This window comes from Acomys minous (genome assembly GCF_964271855.1).
Source record: "Acomys minous genome assembly, chromosome: 10".
NCBI classification, from domain to species: Eukaryota; Metazoa; Chordata; class Mammalia; order Rodentia; family Muridae; genus Acomys; species Acomys minous.
In genome coordinates this window covers 95640508-95663255 of record NC_140491.1, presented here as the reverse complement: position 1 = coordinate 95663255, position 22748 = coordinate 95640508, and the positions used below count along the sequence as shown (strand labels likewise).

Here is a 22748-nt window from a genome sequence, read left to right as displayed (position 1 = left end):
TAGCATTAGGAGATTTAAAGGGGATGGTATGGGAGATGGCAACAGAGGAACACTAACTGTAGTATGGGGAAACACTGGTTTTGTGTTATAAAGACACTGCTTAAATATTGAGAAACAAAGCGGTAGGCCAGGAGGTGGCTAAACATCCCTCCCCAGCACCCCCTTCACCTGGTCCTGAGTATTTACGGAGTTGGTGATACTCAGGGCTGGAGTCTGTGAAAACAAAGCGGACATGATGCAGAGGCGATGCTTCTGTCCTCTCCATTTGAGTCCGTGGGGGTTGTCCGGTGCTTCCCAAAGCCAATTTCTGACTACCCAGCGCCAGCGCCATGTGTGTGAGGCTTGGGTTTGCATTATGGCTGTTGCTGTTGTCGTTGTCTTGGGGGAGGGGTTCTTTTCCCACCTTTTAAAATGTAAGTCTTAAAATCTAAATATTTCCTATGAAGTATTTTACATTTTTATTTCTGTCTTAACTTCATCCTGCAGAATTAGACGTTTGTTTCGCACTGGTCTCTGTAAGGAGAAATTAGGAAGGGTCGTGTGAGACAGCATCTATTTCAAAAGTTAGTTTCATCTTTCTCCAAACAGCTTCAAGCATTGATCATCGTTTGCCATGGAAACCAGATGATTTACTGTAGAGCTTCCCTCTGACTTTAGAGAAAATAGAGGCTTCAGTTAAATGAGTTAAATGAGTCCATTTAACACCATATCCCTTGTTACTGAATCAGTAAAACGCATAACTTCTGCCTTCCAAGCCAGTGATGTTTCGATTGACCTATTCAAATAAGATAGGAGTCGTAAGTCACCCTGCTTTCCTCTCTTGGCATGTTTGACACTGTCGTGTGTTGGTATAATGTGACCATGCAGATGTTCTCCTGTAGCATGGGAACTGAGTTGTGGGTCTGACAGGAGGACACAGTATTTAAAATAGAGAATTTCCACAAGATTTGTGATTCAGTGTGGGTAGCACGAATAATAACAGAATCGTCCTTTTACTTGGAGAAGGCAGAATATAGGTGCTAACCCTGGTTAAATATCACTTACATTAGAAATACTCCAATAGGTAAGACATAGGTTTCTTGGTGGCAAATGCCTATAATCCAAGCACTGGGGGCTGAAGCAGGAGGATCTCAAGTTTGAGGCCAGCCTGGACTATATAGCAAGAACATGTCTCCTCTCTATCATCATCATCATCATTTTTATTATTAATGTATACAATATTCTGTCTGCTTGTGTGCCTGCCTGCCAGAAGAGGACACCAGATCTCATTATAAATGGTTATGAGCCACCATGTGGTTGCTGGGATTTGAACTCTAGGACCTATGGAAGAGCAGATAGTGCTCTTAACCTCTGAGCCATCTCTCCAGCCCCTTCCTCCTCCTCCTCCTCCTCCTCCACCTCCTCCCACTTCTCTTCCTCCTCCTCCTCCTCCCTTTCTCTGTGTAGTGGTGGCACATGCCTTTAATCCCAGCACTCAGGAAGCAGAGAAAGGTGGATCTCTGTGAGTTTGAGGCTAACCTACAGAGCTAGTTCCAGGACAGCCAAGGCCACACAAAGAAACTTTGTCTCAAAACATAAAACAACATAAAAGCTGGCCAATCATGGTGCTACTCACCTTTAATTCCCAACACTTGGGATTCAGAAGCAGGTGGATCTCTGAACCCTAGGGCAAACTAGTCTAGATAGCAAGTTTTAGACTAGCCAGGGCTACATAGTGAGACCCTGTCTGAAAAATAAAAAGTAGAATTGGGTATATAGTGCAATGAGGAGAACTTATCTAGTATGCATGAGGCCGTGGGTTTAGTCTCCAATAACTCCCAAAAACGTTTAATGTACATGTACATTAAACATCTCATTCTCTGTGGGCAAGTTGGAGAGGTTATCATGAACCATTGCCCATGGCGGTGCCCTGGGATTTGTAGTCAGAACAAATGCTGTTATGATCTTTTTGCTCCCAGCTTCCGGCAGCCAGCTCAACTGTGAGGAGGCTGTGACTAGGCAACCAGAATAGGGAATAAGCAGCACACACATCCAGGGTAGCACAGCACCGTGTTCTCCATTCCTTTTCCTTCCTGCTGCAAGCCAGGCATACAGCCTCTTCATCTGGCGAGAGAGGAGTTGGTCTCATTACTTTGCAATGGACTTCGCTCTTTCCCTTCTGTCCCCCTCAGACACTGTGATAATGATGGTGAAGGGCACTTTGCATGGCCTTCTGCCAGGTGACGACTCCCCAGGGTTAAAGCCCAGCTACACCCCTCACTAACTGTGTGCATGGACACATCTTTCAGTCTTTGTTTGAAAAGACCTGATCACACAAACTACCCATGAATTATGAGCAAGTAAAATTAAGATTGCCATAAGAAATAAGTGTGTATTTTACCTCCTGCTTTCACTGCCCCAGCCCTTCCATTAGATCTGAATCTGGGAAGGTTTAATTTTGATGTTTTCTAAATAGCTTTAAAATTCTCAAAGCTGTTAAGCCTCATTGAGTCACTATCCTCAAGCACTGTGGTTTTGGACACTGGTGGAAACAGACTGCTTGAATTCAAATCCGGGATTAACTTCTTGTTAAGTGTGACCTTAAACAAATCACTTAGTCCTCCCTATACTTCAGTTCTGACAATAGAATCAATCTGATAGACTTACCATAAGGGTTACTTAGACGATAGAATGTTAACACACACAGTAGAATGCTCATACACACAGTAGAATGCTAACACACACAGTAGAATGCTAACACACAGTAGAATGCTAACACACACAGTAGAATGCTCACACACACAGTAGAATGCTAACACACACAGTAGAATGCTAACACACACAGTAGAATGCTAACACACACAGTAGAATGCTCACACACACAGTAGAATGCTCACACACACAGTAGAATGCTCACACACACAGTAGAATGCTCACACACACAGTAGAATGCTAACACACACAGTAGAATGCTCACACACACAGTAGAATGCTAACACACACAGTAGAATGCTAACACACACAGTAGAATGCTAACACACACAGTACAGTAGAATGCTCACACACACAGTAGAATGCTCACACACACACACACAGTAGAATGCTCACACACACAGTAGAATGCTCACACACACAGTAGAATGCTCACACACACAGTAGAATGCTCACACACACAGTAGAATGCTCACACACACAGTAGAATCCTCACACACACAGTAGAATGCTCACACACACAGTAGAATGCTCACACACACAGTAGAATGCTCACACACACAGTAGAATGCTCACACACACAGTAGAATGCTAACACACACAGTAGAATGCTAACACACACAGTAGAATGCTAACACACACAGTAAATATTTGTGTATGCTGCTCACCATCTTCCTTGTTATTCTCAACCCCCCATTTCTTCCTCTATCTCCTCCACTGTTTTTCCTATTCCCCCCCCCCCACACACACACAGCTTGGCTCAAACGGACTAGATGTTTAAGCTTTGAAAGTTTTCATTTTTAATTAACCTTTCCAATTCAACCTCAGCATCTCCAGGCGGGTGCGTGGCTATGTCTACGGGAAAGACCCTCGGCAAATGGGAAGTGAAGAACTGCAGAAGCTTCAGAGCGCTTTCAATATGCAAGAAAATGAGTGGACCCCCGGAGCCCGAGGAAGCAGCCCCTAAGCCCGATGACCCCTGTCCTGAAGGCTGGCACACTTTCCCTTCCAGTCTTTCATGTTATAAGGTAAACTAATATTCTCATTAGTCCTTCAGTGGGGTCTACTGTCCTGATTCGTGTCATTGTACAAATTTTGCCCTCCCTGTGAGCACCCAGAGCCTAACCCAACTGTGTGGGAGCACCGGGTCCTTAGCAGAGAAAGCATCATGGGTCTCTGGCATCAGACTGCCAACCCTACCCATACCCTGCCAAGCCAGAGCGACCTTTCTCTCCTGTGGTTCTTTCCTTCTGAGAAGCCAGGTGACCTGCAGTATGCTGACATCATGTTTAGGATTCCCCTAAGTCCCTAATTTTTTTTCATTGGGTTAAAATTCCTTCTTTTACAATGACAGCCAGTTCTTTTTGTGTTAAAAAATAATAATAATAATAATTTGGGGGCCTGTATCATAAACAAGCCATTCGATACCACTCCCAAACCCCACGGTGATTCCATTTGGTTTCACATTCATAGACCTCTGGTTCAGTTCAGGTTTGACTGATGGGCTGTGAGTTCCTCCGGCTGTTGGTCAGCTGTGCTGGGCTGTAGGCTGTGATCTAGTGTCCTTTACCCTTCACTCTAGGACTTGGGCTAAGGGGTGGCATGTATCAGATTGTTTTCTCATAGTAAATTACTGGAGCCCCAGAAGGCAAGCTTAACCAAACTGGTGCATTGCAGGCAGGCCTCTGCTCACTTCACTGCCTGCCACTAACCTCAGCATATTACATTGCCAAGAATACTACATGCCAAGCCTCATGTAAAGGTAGAGAGAATGTGTTCCTCCCACCGGGAGTCATGGATAGAGTGTGTGTGTGAATACATTAACAGGGAGCTGAAGAGTCAGGGCCGGTAATCAGACAACAGCGGTTTCATCTTCTTTACCTGCTCCCCGACTTCTTTCACTTTCTGTAGAGTTAATCATCATGAATGAAAGAAACAGTCCAAAGTGTCAGGTTTTGATTCGACGCTGTCTGTCAATGTCCACACCCCTTGTAGATAGCTTCCAGCTTCCTATGTACTCTCTCAGCCTTGACCCCTGGTGCACTTTCTCTCCAAGGTCCTAGGAATGCACCAGCTCGGGGTACTTATTGGAGCATTTCTCCAGCCTGGCTAGGAAAGCCGCTCACCTGGTGACAGTGGCCATCACTGTGTGGGCCTTTAGTTTACTCTGGGCAAGACTTGCCTGGCTGCTGTGTGTGCAGTTATGTATGCTCCTGTCATACCTGAAGACCCTCACATTCGACTGCAATTGATAACAGCTATGAATATCTTATGATTATTTCAAAAGAACAATATTCTATTTTTAAAAGGTGTTCCATATACAAAGAATTGTGAGGAAGAGGAACTGGGAAGAAGCTGAAAGATTCTGCGAAGCCCTCGGGGCACACCTACCCAGCTTCAGTCACAGGAACGAAGTAAAGGACTTTGTTCACTTGTTAAAGGACCAGTTCAGGTAATATTTCTAGAGTAAGTGTTCTCCGCCTAAGTCTGATGTCTTCTGGGTATTTGAGTTGTGATTTAGCATCTAAAAAAAGCCATTCCATGCTTCACACTCAAGCAGCATCAAGTGCGTAGTGCAGAGTACCACAGAGGTTTATAGTTGACCTAGGCATAGTCCTCACCATTGGCACGGCACACACCAACAGCCGGGTTAAGGAACGTGCGGCCAAAGTATAGGGCAGAGATAAGGAGAGCCTTGGGAGGCAGCCAGAGGCTGGAGGGAGGGTTTCTGGTGCAACCAGGGCAAATGTCACGAAGGAGGCTGGTTCACAGAAGGCGACAGTGTTTTGAAAGGCGAGATAGGCAAAGCAGCCAGAGAACACAAAACTTGAAGAGAGTTATGAGAACGGGAAGGATAGCTGAGGAAGGAGCAAAGAACCACACAGCAGAAAGTGGTCCTAGGTATGAAAGTGCTAATCCGGGAAGATGTTGGATCTTAAGGAAAAACAATCTCTGGGCGTGGTGGTTGTATACCTTTAATCCCAGCACTCGGGAGGCAGAGATAGGTGGAACTCTGTGAGTTCAAGGTCAGCCTGGTCTACACATTGAGTCTAGGACAGCCAAGGCTGTTACATAGAGAAACCCTGTCTTGAAAAACAGAGAGAAAGAAAGAAAGAAAGAAAGAAAGAAAGAAAGAAAAGAAGGAAAAGAAATCCAACAAAGTTAGTCTCCCAATCATTTCAATTGTGAAGAGGATAGACTACCTATGTTCCTGTAAACACACACAGCTGCACAGACAAAGCCAGGGTGTGGTTCGGCGGTCCATGCTTGCCTAGCATCCGTGAAGCTCAGCATCCCCTGGAACACAAAAACAAATTAATAAGAATGAATACCCAGAGGGGGTCTGTGGGTTCTCTCAGGACAGCTAGGTAGGAAAGCTATTGCCATTGCACGTGGGGAAAGGCACACAGAGTGTGGGCAGTAAGAAAGGAAAGTGAGAAACTATAACATTTTCTCTGTGGTTCTGAATCAAAAAAAAAAAAAATCCAGCCAAACCTTTTCCCCAAAAAGTAAAAGTTTACTAGAAAAGTGAGAAGAATCTAACTAGCCTTGTTCTTTCCGAGGTCGTTCATTATAAAAGATGTATGAAGCCTGGCATCTAAAGCATATTAAGATAGGAGATGCTTGCAATGTATGTAGTTGCCAGGTACCTACATTTTTTAAGAGATTGATCTAAACAATGCACAGCATTATTTGGGAAAATGTGTCAAAGACATACTCTAGCTTAGATGTGCATTTTTAAAAAAAATCAAGAGCACAGAAAATAAGTAACTCATTATAAAAGATTTAGAGGCAAGAATATAGTATAACCCCAAGTCTTGATAGTTAATGTTTGTCATCCTAAGAACAGAACAAGACTATTCTAAATCTTAAAAGAGAGAAGCATTTGAACTAGAAATGATCATAATGAGTGAGTTAACCCAGAAGCAGAAAGAGTCAAATGGTATATACTCACTTATATCTGCACACTAGCCCAAGGGATATGTCCCATGAAAGTCTTCACTTACCAGGAAAGTGGGACAGAGGAGAGGACATACTATTGGGACTTGAGGTAAGAGAAGCATGGGAGAATGGGGAAATAGAAGGATCCAGAGGGTCCTAGAAACATACAAGAAAAACATTATGATGGGCAGATTTGGGCCCAGGGGTCCTGCTCAAACTATGGCACGAGCCAAGGACAATTTGTGCAGTAAACTTCAAACCCCTACCCAGATCTAGCCAATGGACAGGACATTCTCCACAATTGAGTGGAGGGTGGGGTATGACTTTCACATGAACTCTGGTGCTCCATATTTGACCCCGTCCCCTGGATGGGGAGGCCTGGTGGCACTCAGAGGAAGGATAGCAGGCTACCAAGAAGAGACTTGATACCCTATGAGCATATACAGGGGAGGAGGTCCCCCTCAGCCACAGTTATAGGGAGGGGAGTAAGGGGAAAATGGGCAGGAGAGAGGAATGGAAGGATACAAGGGATGGGATAACTATTGAGATGTAATATGAATGAATTAATAAAAGAAAAAAGAGAGAGAGAAACATAATGAAGAAGCTTTAGGGGCTGTGGGCGTGGCTCAGCAGATGAAAGCAGTTGCCACGCATGGCCGATAAATTGACTTCAACCTCAGAAGCCATTTAAAAGCCAGATGCCATGGCACACATCCATGGCTCTCCTGTGGTGAGGTGGGAGGTGGAAACAGAGGAAGTGGCTGGGAGCTGTGGTCCACCTAGTCCAGAATATGCAGGGTGCCGGAAACAAGAGAGACCCTGCCTCCTCCACAGGGGCAAAGCAAAGACCTGAGTCTTGAAAGGTTTCCCTCTGACATCCACATACACCATGGCACAGATATGCCCTGCACACAATTGGTTTTTTTTTCCATTTTAAAAGGAATACTTTAATAAATAGCAGGTCTTAAATACTCTTTCTAAATAAAAACTGGATTGTAGAAACACAAAATAGTTGTAAAAAAATATTGTTCATTTTATCTGGAAGTCGTATTTCAGGAACACCGATCTTATAAATATTAAAAATTTACCATGCAGTAGAGTTTAAAAGTACACGTCCATAAATCAGACTATGAGGGGAGGGAAGCTATGCAGTGTCCACGTAGAGAATATAAAGAAATGAAATAACAGAAGGTTAATCTAGCATAAAATAAGTTGGCAAAGGCCCAGTTTGTACAGTATCAGCTTTGATTAAGTCCAAGGCTACAAATTTATTCAATAATGAAATTCGATTCTGTTTTGCTGAGGGGGGACACATAACACAGATCTGGGCATTAGTACTTGGCCAGCCCCTAAATGATAATGTTACCATCCTGGGTGGACGGAAACACAAGATGGGTTTTTTTGTTTGATTTGGTTTGGGTTTTTTTTGTTTTCTTTTCTTTTCTTTTCTTTTCTTTTCTTTTCTTTTGAGACAGGGTTTCTGTGCATAGCCTTGGCTGTCCTGGACTTGCTGTGTAGACCAGGCTGTCCTTGAACTGACAGTGATCCACCTGCCTTTGTCTCGGACTACTGGGATTAATGGCGTGCACCACCATGCCCGTGGCCACAAGATGTTTTTGAACAGTACATTTCCATAGAGCCCTTCGCTTTAAATGTTAAAAGAAGTGGTAACATTTTGTCTACAGAGCATAGCGACTGAATAGTGACTCACCAACACAGGAGTCTCCCAGTTGCTGTGTCCCTGGCTTAGCACAGTTTGACCCGTCTTGCTTGTCTGTGCTGTCTGTGTGGCTGTCCCACATTAACCCAAACAGCAAAAGAATTAACAACCACAAGCTAGAGATTGTAGGATCAGATTATAATACGCACTGAAACTGCATCTAGAAAAACTCTCATCCATTTCTGGAGATATATATATATATATATATATATATAGATAGATAGATAGATAGATAGATAGATATAGATAGATAGATATAGATATAGATATAGATATAGATAGTTGATGTGTTTAATTAATATGCAAATACTTATCACATTAGAAATATAATGCTCAAGTCAAATATCTGTCATAATTAATGATAGAGCATCTTAAAATGCATTCTCATAAGAGGCAGAGACAGGAACAGATGTCCATACTATCACTGTTATATGTAATTTAGTATACATTAAGATATAAAATGTTATTATGTGTAAACATATTGTCTTAAATAGAGAAGGAGGAAGATTATAAAAAATATATAAATGGGGCCAGGAGAGATAGCTCAGAGGTTAAGAGCACTGGCTGTTCTTCTAAAGGTCCTGAGTTCAATTCCCAGCAACCACATGATGGCTCACAACCATCTACAGTGAGATCTGGTGCCCTCTTCTGGTGTGTAGGTGCATGTGCAGGCAGAACACTGTATTCATAATAAGTAAATACATAAATTTTTTTAATGTAAAAATGTGCTAGTCACATTGAAAATAAGACTGCAAACTACATAGACATAATCAATGGGTATCACATCTAGCAAGCTAGATTTTGAGTGATTTAAAATATTCCATTAGAAGGGATTTTTATTACCATGTTTTACAGGTTTACTTTATCTTTTCTTTATTTTTTCTTATTAAAATGGGCATGATGATACATTCCTGCAATCCATCCTAGAACTAGGGATGTGGAGGCAGAAGGATCAGGAATTCAAGGTCACCCTTGGCTACATAGGGAGTTTGAGGACAGAACCCTGGTTTTCATGGATGTTAGGCTAGCATTCTACCATGGAGCTCTGCCCTAGCCCGCCTCATTTTTCTTTTGAGACAAGAGTCACATGTAGCTCAGGGTGGCCTCACTAAAACTGGACTTGAATACTGACATAAAATAAAATACCTGTTTTACAAGTATCCATGTGTTGGACATCTATTTTAGGATTTCGGGTGTTCTCGACGTCATCTTGTAGTAGGCATAAGCCAATTGGATTATGTTGGTTCTTAGGCTCTTTTTGAAGGGAGAGTTGGCTGTTTCCTCACTGGCTTGAGAGGAGATTATAGTGACTATAAAATTCAGACCAAATGTCTCTGTGCTTGCCGCCACTTGCCACACAGGCCTATGTTGAAGGAACCACAGTGCATTCCACACAATCTACTCATACACCTGCAACGCAGACCCAGCCATCTGCCTTTTGAGCGTTTTGAGCTGGGTTCAGGCTTACTTAAGGCAGATGTGGCAAGGACAGGGTTTTGTTCCCATCATAGTCCCAATCAGGCTGTCACAATCACCTGACCTAGCACCTGGACCCGAGGCCATGTAGGGACCATAGATGCCATTTCTAAAGTTACAGGCTGCTGGTCTCACTACAGGCTAATACCTATTCTTAATGAAAAGTAAGTTTCCTGAGTATTTTAGCCAATCCTTGTATCTTGAATAATTTAAGTTTCAACAACAAAAGCCCATTTTTCTGAGATCATGCTGACTAACAAACTTCCAAATCTTACTGATGAACCTGCTTGTAACATTGAGCAGAGACCAAAGCCTTTGGTAACCCATAGGATCAAAGAGTCCCTTGTGGTCGCTGCCTCTGGGGCATGGCCCTTGAAATACTCTGCCAATCTTGCCTGAAGTTTGGGTTTTGAACAAGGCAACCTAATAAGATCACAAGCTTCAAACACACACACACACAATCTAGGTAAAGCATTCTTAGAAAATATTTACAGAACAAGCTCTCAATTCTATGCAAGGAACTACTATCTCCAATTGGAAGCCATGGATAAGTGCTGAATGACATGTCTGCTGATATTTGAGGGGAACAATTAATAGAAATATGTCATAGCCCTATATGGTAGCAGAACATTTTGTAGGCAGAGTGGCTCATATGGGGAGACAAAGCTGTGTGAAAGGGGTCTACTATTATTGATTTGTTCCCTTTTAGCACCATTGAACACCCTCCTTGAAAACTGAAATGAGTTCATATGTAAAACTTGGAAAGTAAATAAAAAAAAGATAACCAAGAAAACGAAAACCATCCCATATATTACTTATAGGCAACATTTTTGTGGAAATCCTTTCCACTTTCTTCCAGTCCCCTACACATTTTTATAAAATTGTCTGAAGAATACACTATTTAAAATTAATGTGACGTATTAAATAAAAATAATGTATTAAATATATTAAAGTTGAAAATTGAGAGTATAAAAAAGACTCCGTAATACCTTCACCTGTAGGAACCATATTTTATGCATACATTCATGCCAGCAAGCCAGCAAAAGGCCATATTAAGCAGACTGTTATCTGCTTAATAAGTGTTCCACTATAAAGCAAGTGTTTGCTTGGACATACTTTAAGACCAAGATTGCCACAATAGTTTAAAGGAAAGCAAGGAAGCTGGGTCGTTTGTACTAGAAAATGATTATGAAGTCGGCTCCTTAAATGCGTTAGCTTTTATTACTGGACTTGACTTTCTCAGCAAGAAGCCTTCTGCCCACACCAAATCTGTATCACTTAGGACTGCCGGATCTCACCCGGTCTAGGTTCCTGTGTCTCTGTTTGTATTTCAGTAAAAAGAGATTTGTGATACACCAACTCGTTAAGGCTCTTAGATCGTTGTAACTCTTAATGGCATCCCAATGGGAAACCATTGTGCAGCAAAAATAGTCCTGGGATTAGAAAAGAAAGCCTTGTTAGCAGGCGCCGCTGCTGTATACACTCCCCCCTGTGAAGAGGCATAAATGGCTTTAGATATAAATCTAAGCTTTGCAGACTAAGAGCCCTCATCAAATAGCATTTCTTGGGGTAGGGGTGGGGAGGTAGGGAGTGTGGCTGAGATACTGTTTTCCTTAGCAACCAAATGCAGCAGGAAATTGGATTTGCGAGTCAGAATTTTAACACACTTCAACTTCCTAACCTTTTATGCAGCACCTCCAAATAGCCTTAAAACTATGTGCTTAGTGTGTGGCGTGGAAGCAGTTTAGAAAGGAAATGGGACTGTTTCGCCTCCATCTGATTCCCCAGTTAGGACCAGAAGCTTTGTTTTGTTTTCTCCAGCTTTCTTGAAATCTACATCAGAGGTGTGCAGCGAATAATGTAGTTTCCAGCTTATTCTTTCCACTATCCGGGCAACAGCCAAGGAAGGTCAAACTCAGCCCAAGCTGTAATTCAGAAATTATTCCCTCCCCTAATCCCCCCCCCCCGCCCCACATCCCCCCAAACACACACCATGATACCTACTATCCTCTGTTCATGGCACTCCAGGGAACCCTTTCGAATGAAGCTGAACACTAAGTTCAGGGCTGAAATAGAGTTCAGTTTCTGAAAGTAGTGACGATTAGACATATTGTGGATATCTGAGCAAACTATTTCCATAAGAAACTGCCCTCTGATCTTCAGCAAAGGACCCAGAAACCAACTTTGTAGTAGAGACGTTTGTCTGTGGGAGGACTGGGCCGCTGGCTAGGAGGGCACTGGTGAGAGCCCCCCCAGGAGACTAGGATGGATCTGTAGACTGCTGCAAAGGCTGGGGGTATTGGGGAGCTGTCTGAATCTAGGCAATAGGTGATCTCTGGTCTTTCTTCCCAAATGACTAACAAACTGTTACTCAATACAATAGACATTCTAAAGCTTGTGTAAGGGGAATTTCCCAGGCTGAAGTAAGTATATAATAAGCAAAGCCTTGGAAGAAATATCATCACATGAGTCTGAGAAAGGAAATGTAATCCTCACATCTTAACCACCTCGCTTAAGGATGACCTGTGTGTGGTTTAGGGGAGGGTGATACAGCGGGAAGCCTGTGAGAGAGCTGTCAGCTGAACAGACAGTGAAAATGGCAAATTCCTTATAGTGGCTGGGTTTAAGCTGGCCCTAACCGTGTCCACTGGATGTATCTGGTCTGCGAACTGGCAGTTAGACTCCACGAACAGAACAGTGTTGTTATGTAATTCTCACATTCTCCTGAGTTAGGCAAGTTGAAGCTGAAAAGATGAGAAAACACTGGCGGATGTTAAACTGTTAGAGAAGGTTGAGACAAGGAAAACGTGTTTGGGTTTTGCTGTTTAGTTTTGTGGCGGGGTCTCGTGTAGGTCAGGCTGAACTGGAACAGGCTAAATAACCCAAGCTGCCTTCAATCTGCCGCCACTCTGCCTCTGTCTCTAAGTGCTCGGGTTAGAGGTGTGTGTTGCCAAGGCCAGCTGCAACTATCTTATTAAAAACTAAGAAGGTGTTATAAAGCTAGGTTTGTAATTCAGGTCATTTAAAAAAAAATGTATAAAGATGTACAGGCTTATGTTTCTCAGCAACTTCATAGCTGTGCACTCTATATATTCTGTATATTCTACAAAGCTAAGCAGTACACATTATTTCTGCATTTGGGTCCTACCTCTTCTGAAATATGTATTTATATTCTATTTATGTATTTATTATGTATGCATGCAGATGCATACTGTTCTCATACCCCTGACACTATGTCCCAATATAAAGTTAAATTAAAGGAATATAGTTTGGCTATCTATTAAAGCCTGAAAACTCTAGTAAATTGTAAGGAACGTTCTCGGTTGGAATTGGAGACAGAGGAAGGTTTTGCAATTGGATCGCTTGTCATGTATGTAGCCCTGCTAGTGTGGACATCTCTGTGAGGGCAAGATACCACTTGCATGTGTGTTCTTGTCTATCCGTGAGGCACCCAGCTGCACTCCACTGAACATGGTAAGTGCTTGGATTCTGGGCTCCAAAGAAATATTAGCCATCTTTTGGAGACTGTGTTTTTCATCCAACCTCAGAAAACATTTTTCCATGCTGCAGTCCACCATGACCGTTCCATGTGCTGTGGTTTTATAATGTTTAAACTTTGTACACCTCACCTGGCAGCCCCCATAGGCTCACATGTACTATGCTTCCTTAGCTGTGCTGCACTCTGTTTGATGGGAAACATTGAGTCTCATGCTTCTCTATGGTATCGCTGTACCCAGCTCAGTGCTTTTACATAGAAATACAGAGCTTATAGTGGTAAATATAACCATGGAAGTGATTAGCCAATTACCTTTCTCTGGCATTTTCTTTGCTGCCTAGATTAGATAAATAGATAGGTAGGTAGATGATAGATAGATAGATAGATAGATAGATAGATAGATAGATAAAATTTTGCTGACTTTAAAAGTAAAGGAAAGTAGCAGCTAAAGTATTTAAAATTTTTCTTTAATAAAACTTAACCAAATAGCTTATTTTGCATTATAAAGATCAGAAATTTGATGGTGCTATAAAGACGTGTGTGTGTGTGTGTGTGTGTGTGTGTGTGTGTGTGTGTGTGTGTGTGTTGAATTTATGGCCTTGTACATGTTAAGCAACTGTTCTACCTTTGAGCTACATCCTTAACGTCTAGACACTGTTTTTCAAGATGCTACTGTTGAGGCTGGAAATGTGGGTTGCCTTCTAATGAACCTACACAAAGCCCTGAGTTCAAATGCCAGCACCACTTAAAACATGGTGTCTCGTGCCTCTAATCCCAACACTCGGGAGGTGGAGTCAAGAGGAGGAGAGACTCAGAGTCACTCTTCACTGCATGTAAGGAACTCAAGGCCTTCCTGGGCCACGTGACACATACACACCCCATCTCAAAAGCAAGCAAGTGGCTGGAGCGGTGGCTCATGGTTTAGGACACTTGTTGGTCCTACAGAGGACCCATCTTCGATTTCCAGCACCCATATCTTTACTCACAACATCCATAATCCCAGTTCCAGGGCATCCTGTGCCTTCTTCCGACCAGGTACATACATGGTGCAGTGCATACACTGCAGGCAAAGCATTCATGGCCATGAAATAAGTAAGTCTAGAAAAAGAAAACAAAGACAAGCTGCCCTTGCTTCATTGACTCTATCTGATAATGCCTATTACAATGAAATATTACAGTGAAAAAACAGAAAACAACTTAAAGTTTTGTTTTAAGCACGTGGTACCTTTTCTACGGCCACTCTGGGCTGAGAGCTTGATTTCATTTCTTTCTTTGTATGGCTTAAAGTTGTCTTTTCTGTTTGGTGCCAAGTCTCCTGAATACGCATGTGTGTCTCTATCACTTTAAACATGTGAATGCTAAATATTTTTTAGCAAGTATTGTCCTAAACTTCTAATACTTCCTTTTTGTTGTTTTGTTTCTGTCTTTTTTTTTTTTTTTTAAACATAGTGGGCAGCATTGGCTGTGGATCGGTCTGAATAAAAGAAGCCCCGATTTACAAGGGTCCTGGCAGTGGAGCGATCGTACGCCAGTAAGTTAAAACTTCTGTGTTGGGAAAAGCATGGGAGGAATGTTTGTTTCAAAAGCAAATAAGCTGATTGTTCACTAGAACACCGCCCACATCTGAAATGAGGGCGGAGCCAGAGAAGACCTTGACAGGCTAAAGCAGCCATCAACACAAGGACGCCTCGGGGGATGGAATCCCACCAAACTATAGCATTCTATCTAAGGAAGCTGACCGACCAAAGTAGCATGCTTGTGTCAGCAGAAAAGAAGAAAACACACAGAAATGAATTCAGGAATTGAGAGCCAACTGATTACTGACAAAAGTGCTAGGAACACACGACAAGGAAAGAATAGTCCTTTGGATGAATGGTACCAAGGAAGCTGTCTACCCACATGCAGACCCAATATGCACGTCGTATATAAAAATGAACTCAAAATACATTGAAGCCTTAAATGTAAGACCTCCCCCAAACTATATAGCTGGTGGGAAAAGGGTAGCAGGAACACTCCATGACATAGTCTAGATAAGCAAAAACAGATAGATGGGATCTCAGCTAGAAGTTACTACACAGCCCAGGGTACCTAAGACCTGACTCAGAGAGAGAGAAAAAAACAAAAACAAAAACAAAAACAAAAAACCTCTGGTTTCACCCAGAGGTGGTGACATATGCCTTTAATCCTAGCATTTGGAAGGTAGAGGCAGGTGGATCTATGTGAGTTCAAGGCCTGCCTGGGCTACAGATAGAGTTATGGGACAGCCAGGACTACACAAAGAAACCTGTCTTAAAACAACAACAACAACAAAAATCTTTGTATGGTTCTTGGATGTTTATATAGGTATATAAAAGCATGTGATATGGCGTGGAACTATCTGGAAAAGCGAAGGATGCCAGCAAGAAGGATGAGGAGGGGAGGGAAAGGGAGGAGCTGTCAGGTGAAATATGCCCCATGGACCTTATACACTGTGTGAAAATGCCCTCGTATAACACAGTGCCTAGGACAATGAATACACACAACGAAAACCTTTAAACCAGAGGAAAAGGGAGAGGGGGAAAATTAGAATGACAGTTATCTGGGACTGGGGCAGATTGAGGTAAGGGAGATATTTGTCAAAAGATAAAAATTTTTAGCTGGATCATCAGTAAGTTCAAGAGATCTACTGCTGTGCAATATGAGACCGTAGTTAACAATGACTTTGTTCTCACCACATCAATGGCTGGCTGTCAAAGGAAATGCATATGTGTGTTCTAAGTATGTACACTGTAAAACATCATAAGGATATAAGTGTTGCAGTTATTTTACCAGTATGGCCTAGTAATGTTTATTATCAGGCATATAATTATTATTATGGCAGTATTTTCTAACCTGATAGCAATCAATCAAGACACAGACTGGTTATATTTTAAAATAGCCCTAGTTAACCTGGGTCAGGGCAGATATTAATCCCCTAAACTACTTCCCATAGTGTGATGGCCTTTTATTGGTCAAACAGGTTAGGCTCTTAGGCAAAGTGGGTCACAGAGATAGCAAGCAGTAATTAGCATCAAAATACATCAGACCAACCTCCAACACATAAGCAATTTTACCTCAATTAAAAAGACAGAAAATCCACTTACACACCATAACATCATTAGAATCACTTACATGCACATGTTTTGAAATAGAAACAGATTTACTTACGTGTGAAAAGAAACAAAATATTCATCTATTTTTATTTATTTATTTTTACTTTATTTATTTAGTGTGTGGCCCAGGGGGTGGGCAGTGGAGGCCAGTGGACAAGTGTCAGGAGTAAGTTCTTTCCTTCCACCGAGTGGATTCTGGGAATGGAACTCAGGCCATCAGTCTTGGCAGCAGGCACTGTCACCTACTGAGCCATCTCGCCCACTCCATTTATTCTTACTTTTTAAAGGCTTGCATATTTAGTTTCCCTATATAGAGTTCAAAAAAACCTGAAGATATGCAGATATCCTGGTAATCTTTGGAGAGTACAAATTATTTTTCCAAAGATTTCATTTGTGCTTAGTTTGTGTTTATTTCTATTATCAATTAATAATGGAAAAATATTTACTTTTATCATCTAAAAGCATTAGTTATATAAGGAAGAAAGCATCTGTATTAAGCAAAATAGACAAAGTTATTTTAAAAAATCCTCAAGACATCCTATTGGGACTCTAGGTGAGAGAAGCATGGGAGAATGGGGAAATAGAAGGACCCAGAGGATCCTAGAAACCTACAAGAAGAACATTATGATGGGCAGGTCTGGGCCCAGGGGTCCTGCTCAAACTATGTCACCAGCCAAGGACAATACATGCAATAAACTTTGAACCCCTACCCAGATCTAGCCAATGGACAGAACATTCTCCACAGTTGAGTGGAGAGTGGGGTCTGACATTCACACAAACTCTGGTGCCCCATATTTGACCATGTCCCCTGGATGGGGAGACCTGGTGGCACTCAGAGGAAGGATAGCAGGCTACCAAGAAGAGACTTGATATCCTATGAGCATATACAGGGGAGGAGGTCCCCCTCAGTCACAGTCGTAGGGGAGGAGAGTAAGGGGAAAATGTGAGGGAGGGAGGAATGGGAGGATACAAGGGATGAGATAACAATTGAGATGTAATATGGATAAATTAATAAAATATATATATTTTTAAATCCTCAAATAATACTGCCCTTGTTCACCATTTCTAAAGAGGGTCTATGTGACACTTCTAAGTGTCCTTTTCCCAGAGAATCATCATTTGCCCTGTGTTGCTCATGTTAGTTCATTCTGTGTCCTTGCTAAATGTCAGAGTCCAAGCAGGAACTAATTGATCAAATCCCCAGCATCTCAAAAGACTAAAAAGTCCCTTTTGAGCCGTTGATTCTGGCTCCCACGGTGACATAACACCCCAGTAATACCCCACTTCCAAGACTGTGACTTACTTTGTGGGAAACTAAAGCCAACCTAGCAGCTCCTAAGCCCTCCTGTGGCTTGGCGTCCAGATCTTTCAGAAAGTGATGTATGAAAATGTATTATCTCTGTGGCGAATGAGCATGCTTGAATTGTAAAAGCTGCCTAAGTTACATGGAATTCGCAAGTGTCGTACCAGCCTTACGTTCTCAAAGCTGACTTCTCTTTGCAGGTGTCTACTGTCATCATGGAGCTGGAGTTTCAACAGGATTATGACATTAGAGACTGTGCTGCTGTCAAGGTCAGTACCATAATGGAAAATCAGCATTAAAAATAAAATCCAAGGACCGAGGTCAGAGCTCAGTGGCTGAGTGTATGCTAAACCTGTGTGAGGCCCTTAGGCTCGACCCTCAGCACCACACACAAACCTGGCACCGTGTATGGGCAGGAAAATATCCCTGGAATATCTTTTGTTCATGGAGTGTGATGCCAGGTGCCATGAGAAACATGCCAAAGCAATCTGACTTTCACTTAATTTGAAAATTTAAAACTCATATTCAAAAAACATAGCTTTATCTTCATAGGTTAAGACGCTTCAAGAGGGGGCTGAAAGCCAAGGAGAGATCGAAAGAGGAAGTCACCGCTAAGATCTGTGCAGAAGGAGTGGGGATTCGACCTTGGTTTCCAAGGACGGATAGTTTGTGCAGGGGCAAGAGGATAGGCTTTCTAACGGACAATAGTGCAAGAATACCAGTGGCCGCATGATGACTGACAGTGGTACTACATTACAAACAATACTTGGGGGATGGGAGATGGCACCACGATTTAGCATGCTGACTGCTCTTCCAAGGGGACCTGGGTTTCCACATGACACCTCACAACCATCCTAGCTCTAGTTCCAAGAGAGCATTGCCCTCTTCTGACTTCCATGGATGCTTGGCAAATTAAAATGGAAAGAAGACTGTGTTCAGGGTAACTCTTCTTGTAGTCAACCTGTTACAGCATTGGTTCACCTTAAAGGATTTACAACTCAAGAGCAGGCAAAAGCCTCAGAGAAGCTGATGTAGCTTTCAGAATTGTTTAGAACACGGATACAATGAACTGTATTTGAAAGGTACTTACACCTCAACAGAAGAAGTTTTAAGGGCTGGAGAGATGGCTCAGAGGTTAAGAGCACTGACTGCTCTTCCAGAGGTCCTGAGTTCAACTCCCAGCAACCACATGGTGGCTCACAGCCATCTATAATGTGATCTGATGCCCTCTTCTGGTGTGCAGGTGTACACGCAGGCAGAGCACTGGATACTTAATAATAAATAAGTAAAATCTTTAAAAAATAAAAATAAAATAAAATCAGTGAATAAAAGGGGCGCTGATACAACCAGCATCAGGGGGAAACCCAGCCAGGGCCCTGGTCCCCTGTTTATACCTCTTCCACCACAATACCCATAAATCTGACCTTAAGAGATAAAGAATCGTGAAAGCGATGGAGGTTCCTCCGAGCTCCTGCCTTCAATGCTCCTTTCCCATCCTGAGCATGTGCTTAGATGGGTCATAATTACACATCTTAGAAGTGGAACAGCAACACCCAAGCCGAAGCCTGGGCTGCTGGGCCCAGGAGTCTCTGTCACTTTCTGATCTTCTCTGTGATGGTCTGGCTTGGAGACAATCCAACTAAATGCCTGTTTCCACTTTAGTCTCTCCTAAACTTGAAAAGTGCAAGATGCTCAGCATATAATAATATACCAGCATTTAAAAAAAAAAAAAAATGACCTTCTGCAACACAGTGCAATGAATACTCACAAGGAAAAAGTCCTTATTGTAGTTTTAAAAAGAAAAATTATTAAGTCTAAGGTGTCATGCCAACAAAAAATAACAATTAGCATTTTGGACATAAGTGTAAACTTATGTTTCCTTTGTCTCTTGGAAAACTCCAGCCCACGCTGTCACTATTTAAACATTCCATTCTTGCTGGGTGTGGTGGCGCATGCCTTTAATCCCAGCACTTGAGAGACAGAGGCAGGTGGATCACTGTGAGTTCAGGATAGCCAAAGCTACACAGAGAAACCCCATCTCGAAAAACCAAATAATAATAATAATAATAATAATAATAATAATAATAATAATAATAATAATAATAATAATAATAAACGTTCCATTCCTTCATCTATTCATTTTGTAAGTATTGTAAGTGCTGCAATTAAAGTAGAGATGGAAGCCATGGCTTACAGTGTTTGGGAAGAAATGCAACTGTTTCAGGGCATTCTGCCGTCTTCTTCATCCTTTAGGTACCTGAAAGGCATTGGCAAAGAAGCCGGTTTCTCTACGATGAGAGAAGATTTGCTTATTTGAAGCCTTTTGCCTGTGATGCAAAACTTGAATGGGTGTGTCAGATTCCAAAAGGCAAGTTACTGCTTTTCTCAACCTTGAACACTGCAAATGCTGGGCTGGAAGGTGTGCTGGGAAGAATGACTCAATACTGAAGAAATCAAAATCTCTTGGGTTCTTGTAAAACTGAGAAGCAATGTTCAGTGAACTCCAAGATGCTAATACTTTATATAAATCCAAGTTCAAGAAGCCAGTTAAAATGGCAGTAGAGCCTGCAATGATGAGAAAGTGGAGAGAGCATGGAGGTACACACCTGTACACCCCAGCACTCAGGAGCTCAGACAAGATTGCCAGACTCAGATGTCAGCCTGGGCTACCTAGAGACACCCGGCTATTGACAAGATTATAAACAAGAGACCACGTACAGTTTTAACTGTCTGTTGGTGTCAATTTAACTGCACTATTGGTGAAAATTATCCAAAAATGAAGAGAGCTGTCTCAAAGAGAAAACCGAACACACTTGATATGTAGGCAGTGCTCTGAGGAAGCATTGCTGATGACTTAGGTACCACATGAAATTAGGATCAACACATTTACCCTATAATTTCTAAAATGAACCAAATTACGCATTTATTTGAAATCAGTGTACCTACAGCTTATATGAAAATGGGGTGGGAGCCACTGGAATTCTGTGGGGACCATTGTCCGGGTGCCCCTTAGGGACAATCGTGTGATTGTCACAGCCTTTCTGAGTCCAGACACTCTCTTACAGAGCAGAAACTGGAGGCTCATGGAATCACGCATCTGATACAGGGTGTGGCAAAAGCAAAGTGTGTTCAGGCATCTGGATACTGGCCCACCCAGTCCCAAAGCCCAGAATGCTATGGGGCATAGCATAATTCTCATTTCTGTTCAGAAATCCTGAGCGACCATTTTTATTTTCCTCTCAGCTTTGTTCTAATCTTCTCAAAAGAGCCAATTCCACTACCATCTTGGGAATTGGTGGAAACCCACCCCACGTTTACAGACTTAGTTACTCAGATGCCATTAGACGCAGTGCTGGTCCGTGCCGTACATCCTTTGGTGCATGTGTGTAATGGCTACAGAATCATCCTTTCCTACTTTTGCTTTCTAATTGATGGCTGTATGTTCTTTGTGACTTCCATAATACAAAGTAAAAGACAGCTAGGAAGTCTTTCTGTTCTCATAATGGGGATTGGACCCATGGCCTTGCAGATGCAAGGCAAGTGCCTTACCACTGAACTACGTATCCAGTGCTAAACTACTAGAAATACTTAATGTTTAATCGGCCTGCCTTTTAAAGGATAAGCACTAAAGCAAGCATTGATGTAAACCCTGGAAAACTCCACTCAGATGTACCTAACTCGGCATGAAAGCGTTTGATCCAAAACGAACAACCCCCCCAGTCCCCTCCCCCCCTCACATCCCCAACCCCCCAACCCCGACAATGCCTCAGATTACCTCCGTGGCTCCTTTTACAGGACGCACGCTTTGTAATCCAGTCCTAACCATAATCCATTGCTCTCTTCCGTATACAGGTAGCACTCCCCAAATTCCAGACTGGTATAATCCAGGTAAGTTGAGCACCAAAATTTAGCCCAAGTGACTTGCATCTTTTTTGAAAAATGCATGTAGTTTGTCATCAGTTGCTGGTTTTTTCTCACGTCCTCAAGTGAAATGCCTGCCGGCAGCAGAGGTATGTGGGTGGGCTGAGGTAGCAGAGATGGGCTTTCCTTCTCTGAGCACAGGGATGCCAGCCACTGGAGAGCCAGGAATCTTAGTGCGTTACCGTGTTATGTTAACATTTCTAAAGAAAAGGCGCATTTTGGCCTGTAGTAATACAAGAGGTCCTGTGTCCAGGAGATGGGAGGTAATAAATTGCTCCCCTTGTGGTGGCTGGACAGTGAAAGAGAAAAAGAAGGTACCGGGTCACAGTGCACCTTCAAAGACACAGTTCAGTATATTCAGACTTCTGATTGGGTCCTACCTCTTAATAGTTGTTCCATCCGCCAGTAAAATCCTGGGCTGGGAGCCAGCAGGCCTTTGAGGGGGCACTTATCTGTAAGACAGTGGTTATGACACATGACTCATTTTGAGTGTTCAGTTGTATTGTCTGATGTCACAGTTGTAACTCTTTCCTTCTTTAGATCGCCCTGGGATTCATGGGCCCCCAGTTATAATCGAAGGAAGTGAATACTGGTTTGTTGCTGATCCCCACTTAAACTACGAAGAGGCTGTCCTATACTGTGCAAGCAACCACAGCTTTCTTGCCACGATAACATCTTTTACAGGACTGAAAGCTATCAGAAACAAAATAGCAAATGTAATTTAAGCAAATGCAGTTTTTTGAGATTTTGTTTACTTTTATTTTATGTATATGGGTATTTGCCTACGTATGTCTGTTGTATGCTGTATGCAGTACGTACAGTGGTCAGAGGAGGGCGCCACCCCCTAGAACAGCAGGTGGTGAGCTCTGGTGTGGGTGCTGGGAATCGAACCTAGGTCTTTTGGAAGAGCAGCCAGTGCTCTTAACTGCTGAGCTATCACTCCAACCCAGCAAATGCATTTTCATTCCTTATATTTACATTTATTTCACTAAAACATTTCTAACGTCTATAAAACCCAAATCTTAGCCATGTATGGTAGTATATTTCTATAATCTCAGCACTTGGGAG

General features: G+C 42.4%; 1 protein-coding gene across 1 annotated transcript in view; it reads left to right on the top strand.

The window, feature by feature from the left end:
- Positions 1 to 22748, top strand: part of LY75 (lymphocyte antigen 75) — an 89262-nt gene that overhangs the window by 29417 nt on the left and 37097 nt on the right. The window contains exons 12-18 of the mRNA XM_084799794.1: positions 3520 to 3719; positions 5001 to 5143; positions 14775 to 14856; positions 17960 to 18028; positions 20013 to 20127; positions 21612 to 21647; positions 22221 to 22396. Of these exons, the coding sequence (XP_084655920.1) occupies positions 3520 to 3719; positions 5001 to 5143; positions 14775 to 14856; positions 17960 to 18028; positions 20013 to 20127; positions 21612 to 21647; positions 22221 to 22396 (821 nt within the window). The remainder of the gene's footprint in view (positions 1 to 3519; positions 3720 to 5000; positions 5144 to 14774; positions 14857 to 17959; positions 18029 to 20012; positions 20128 to 21611; positions 21648 to 22220; positions 22397 to 22748) is intronic.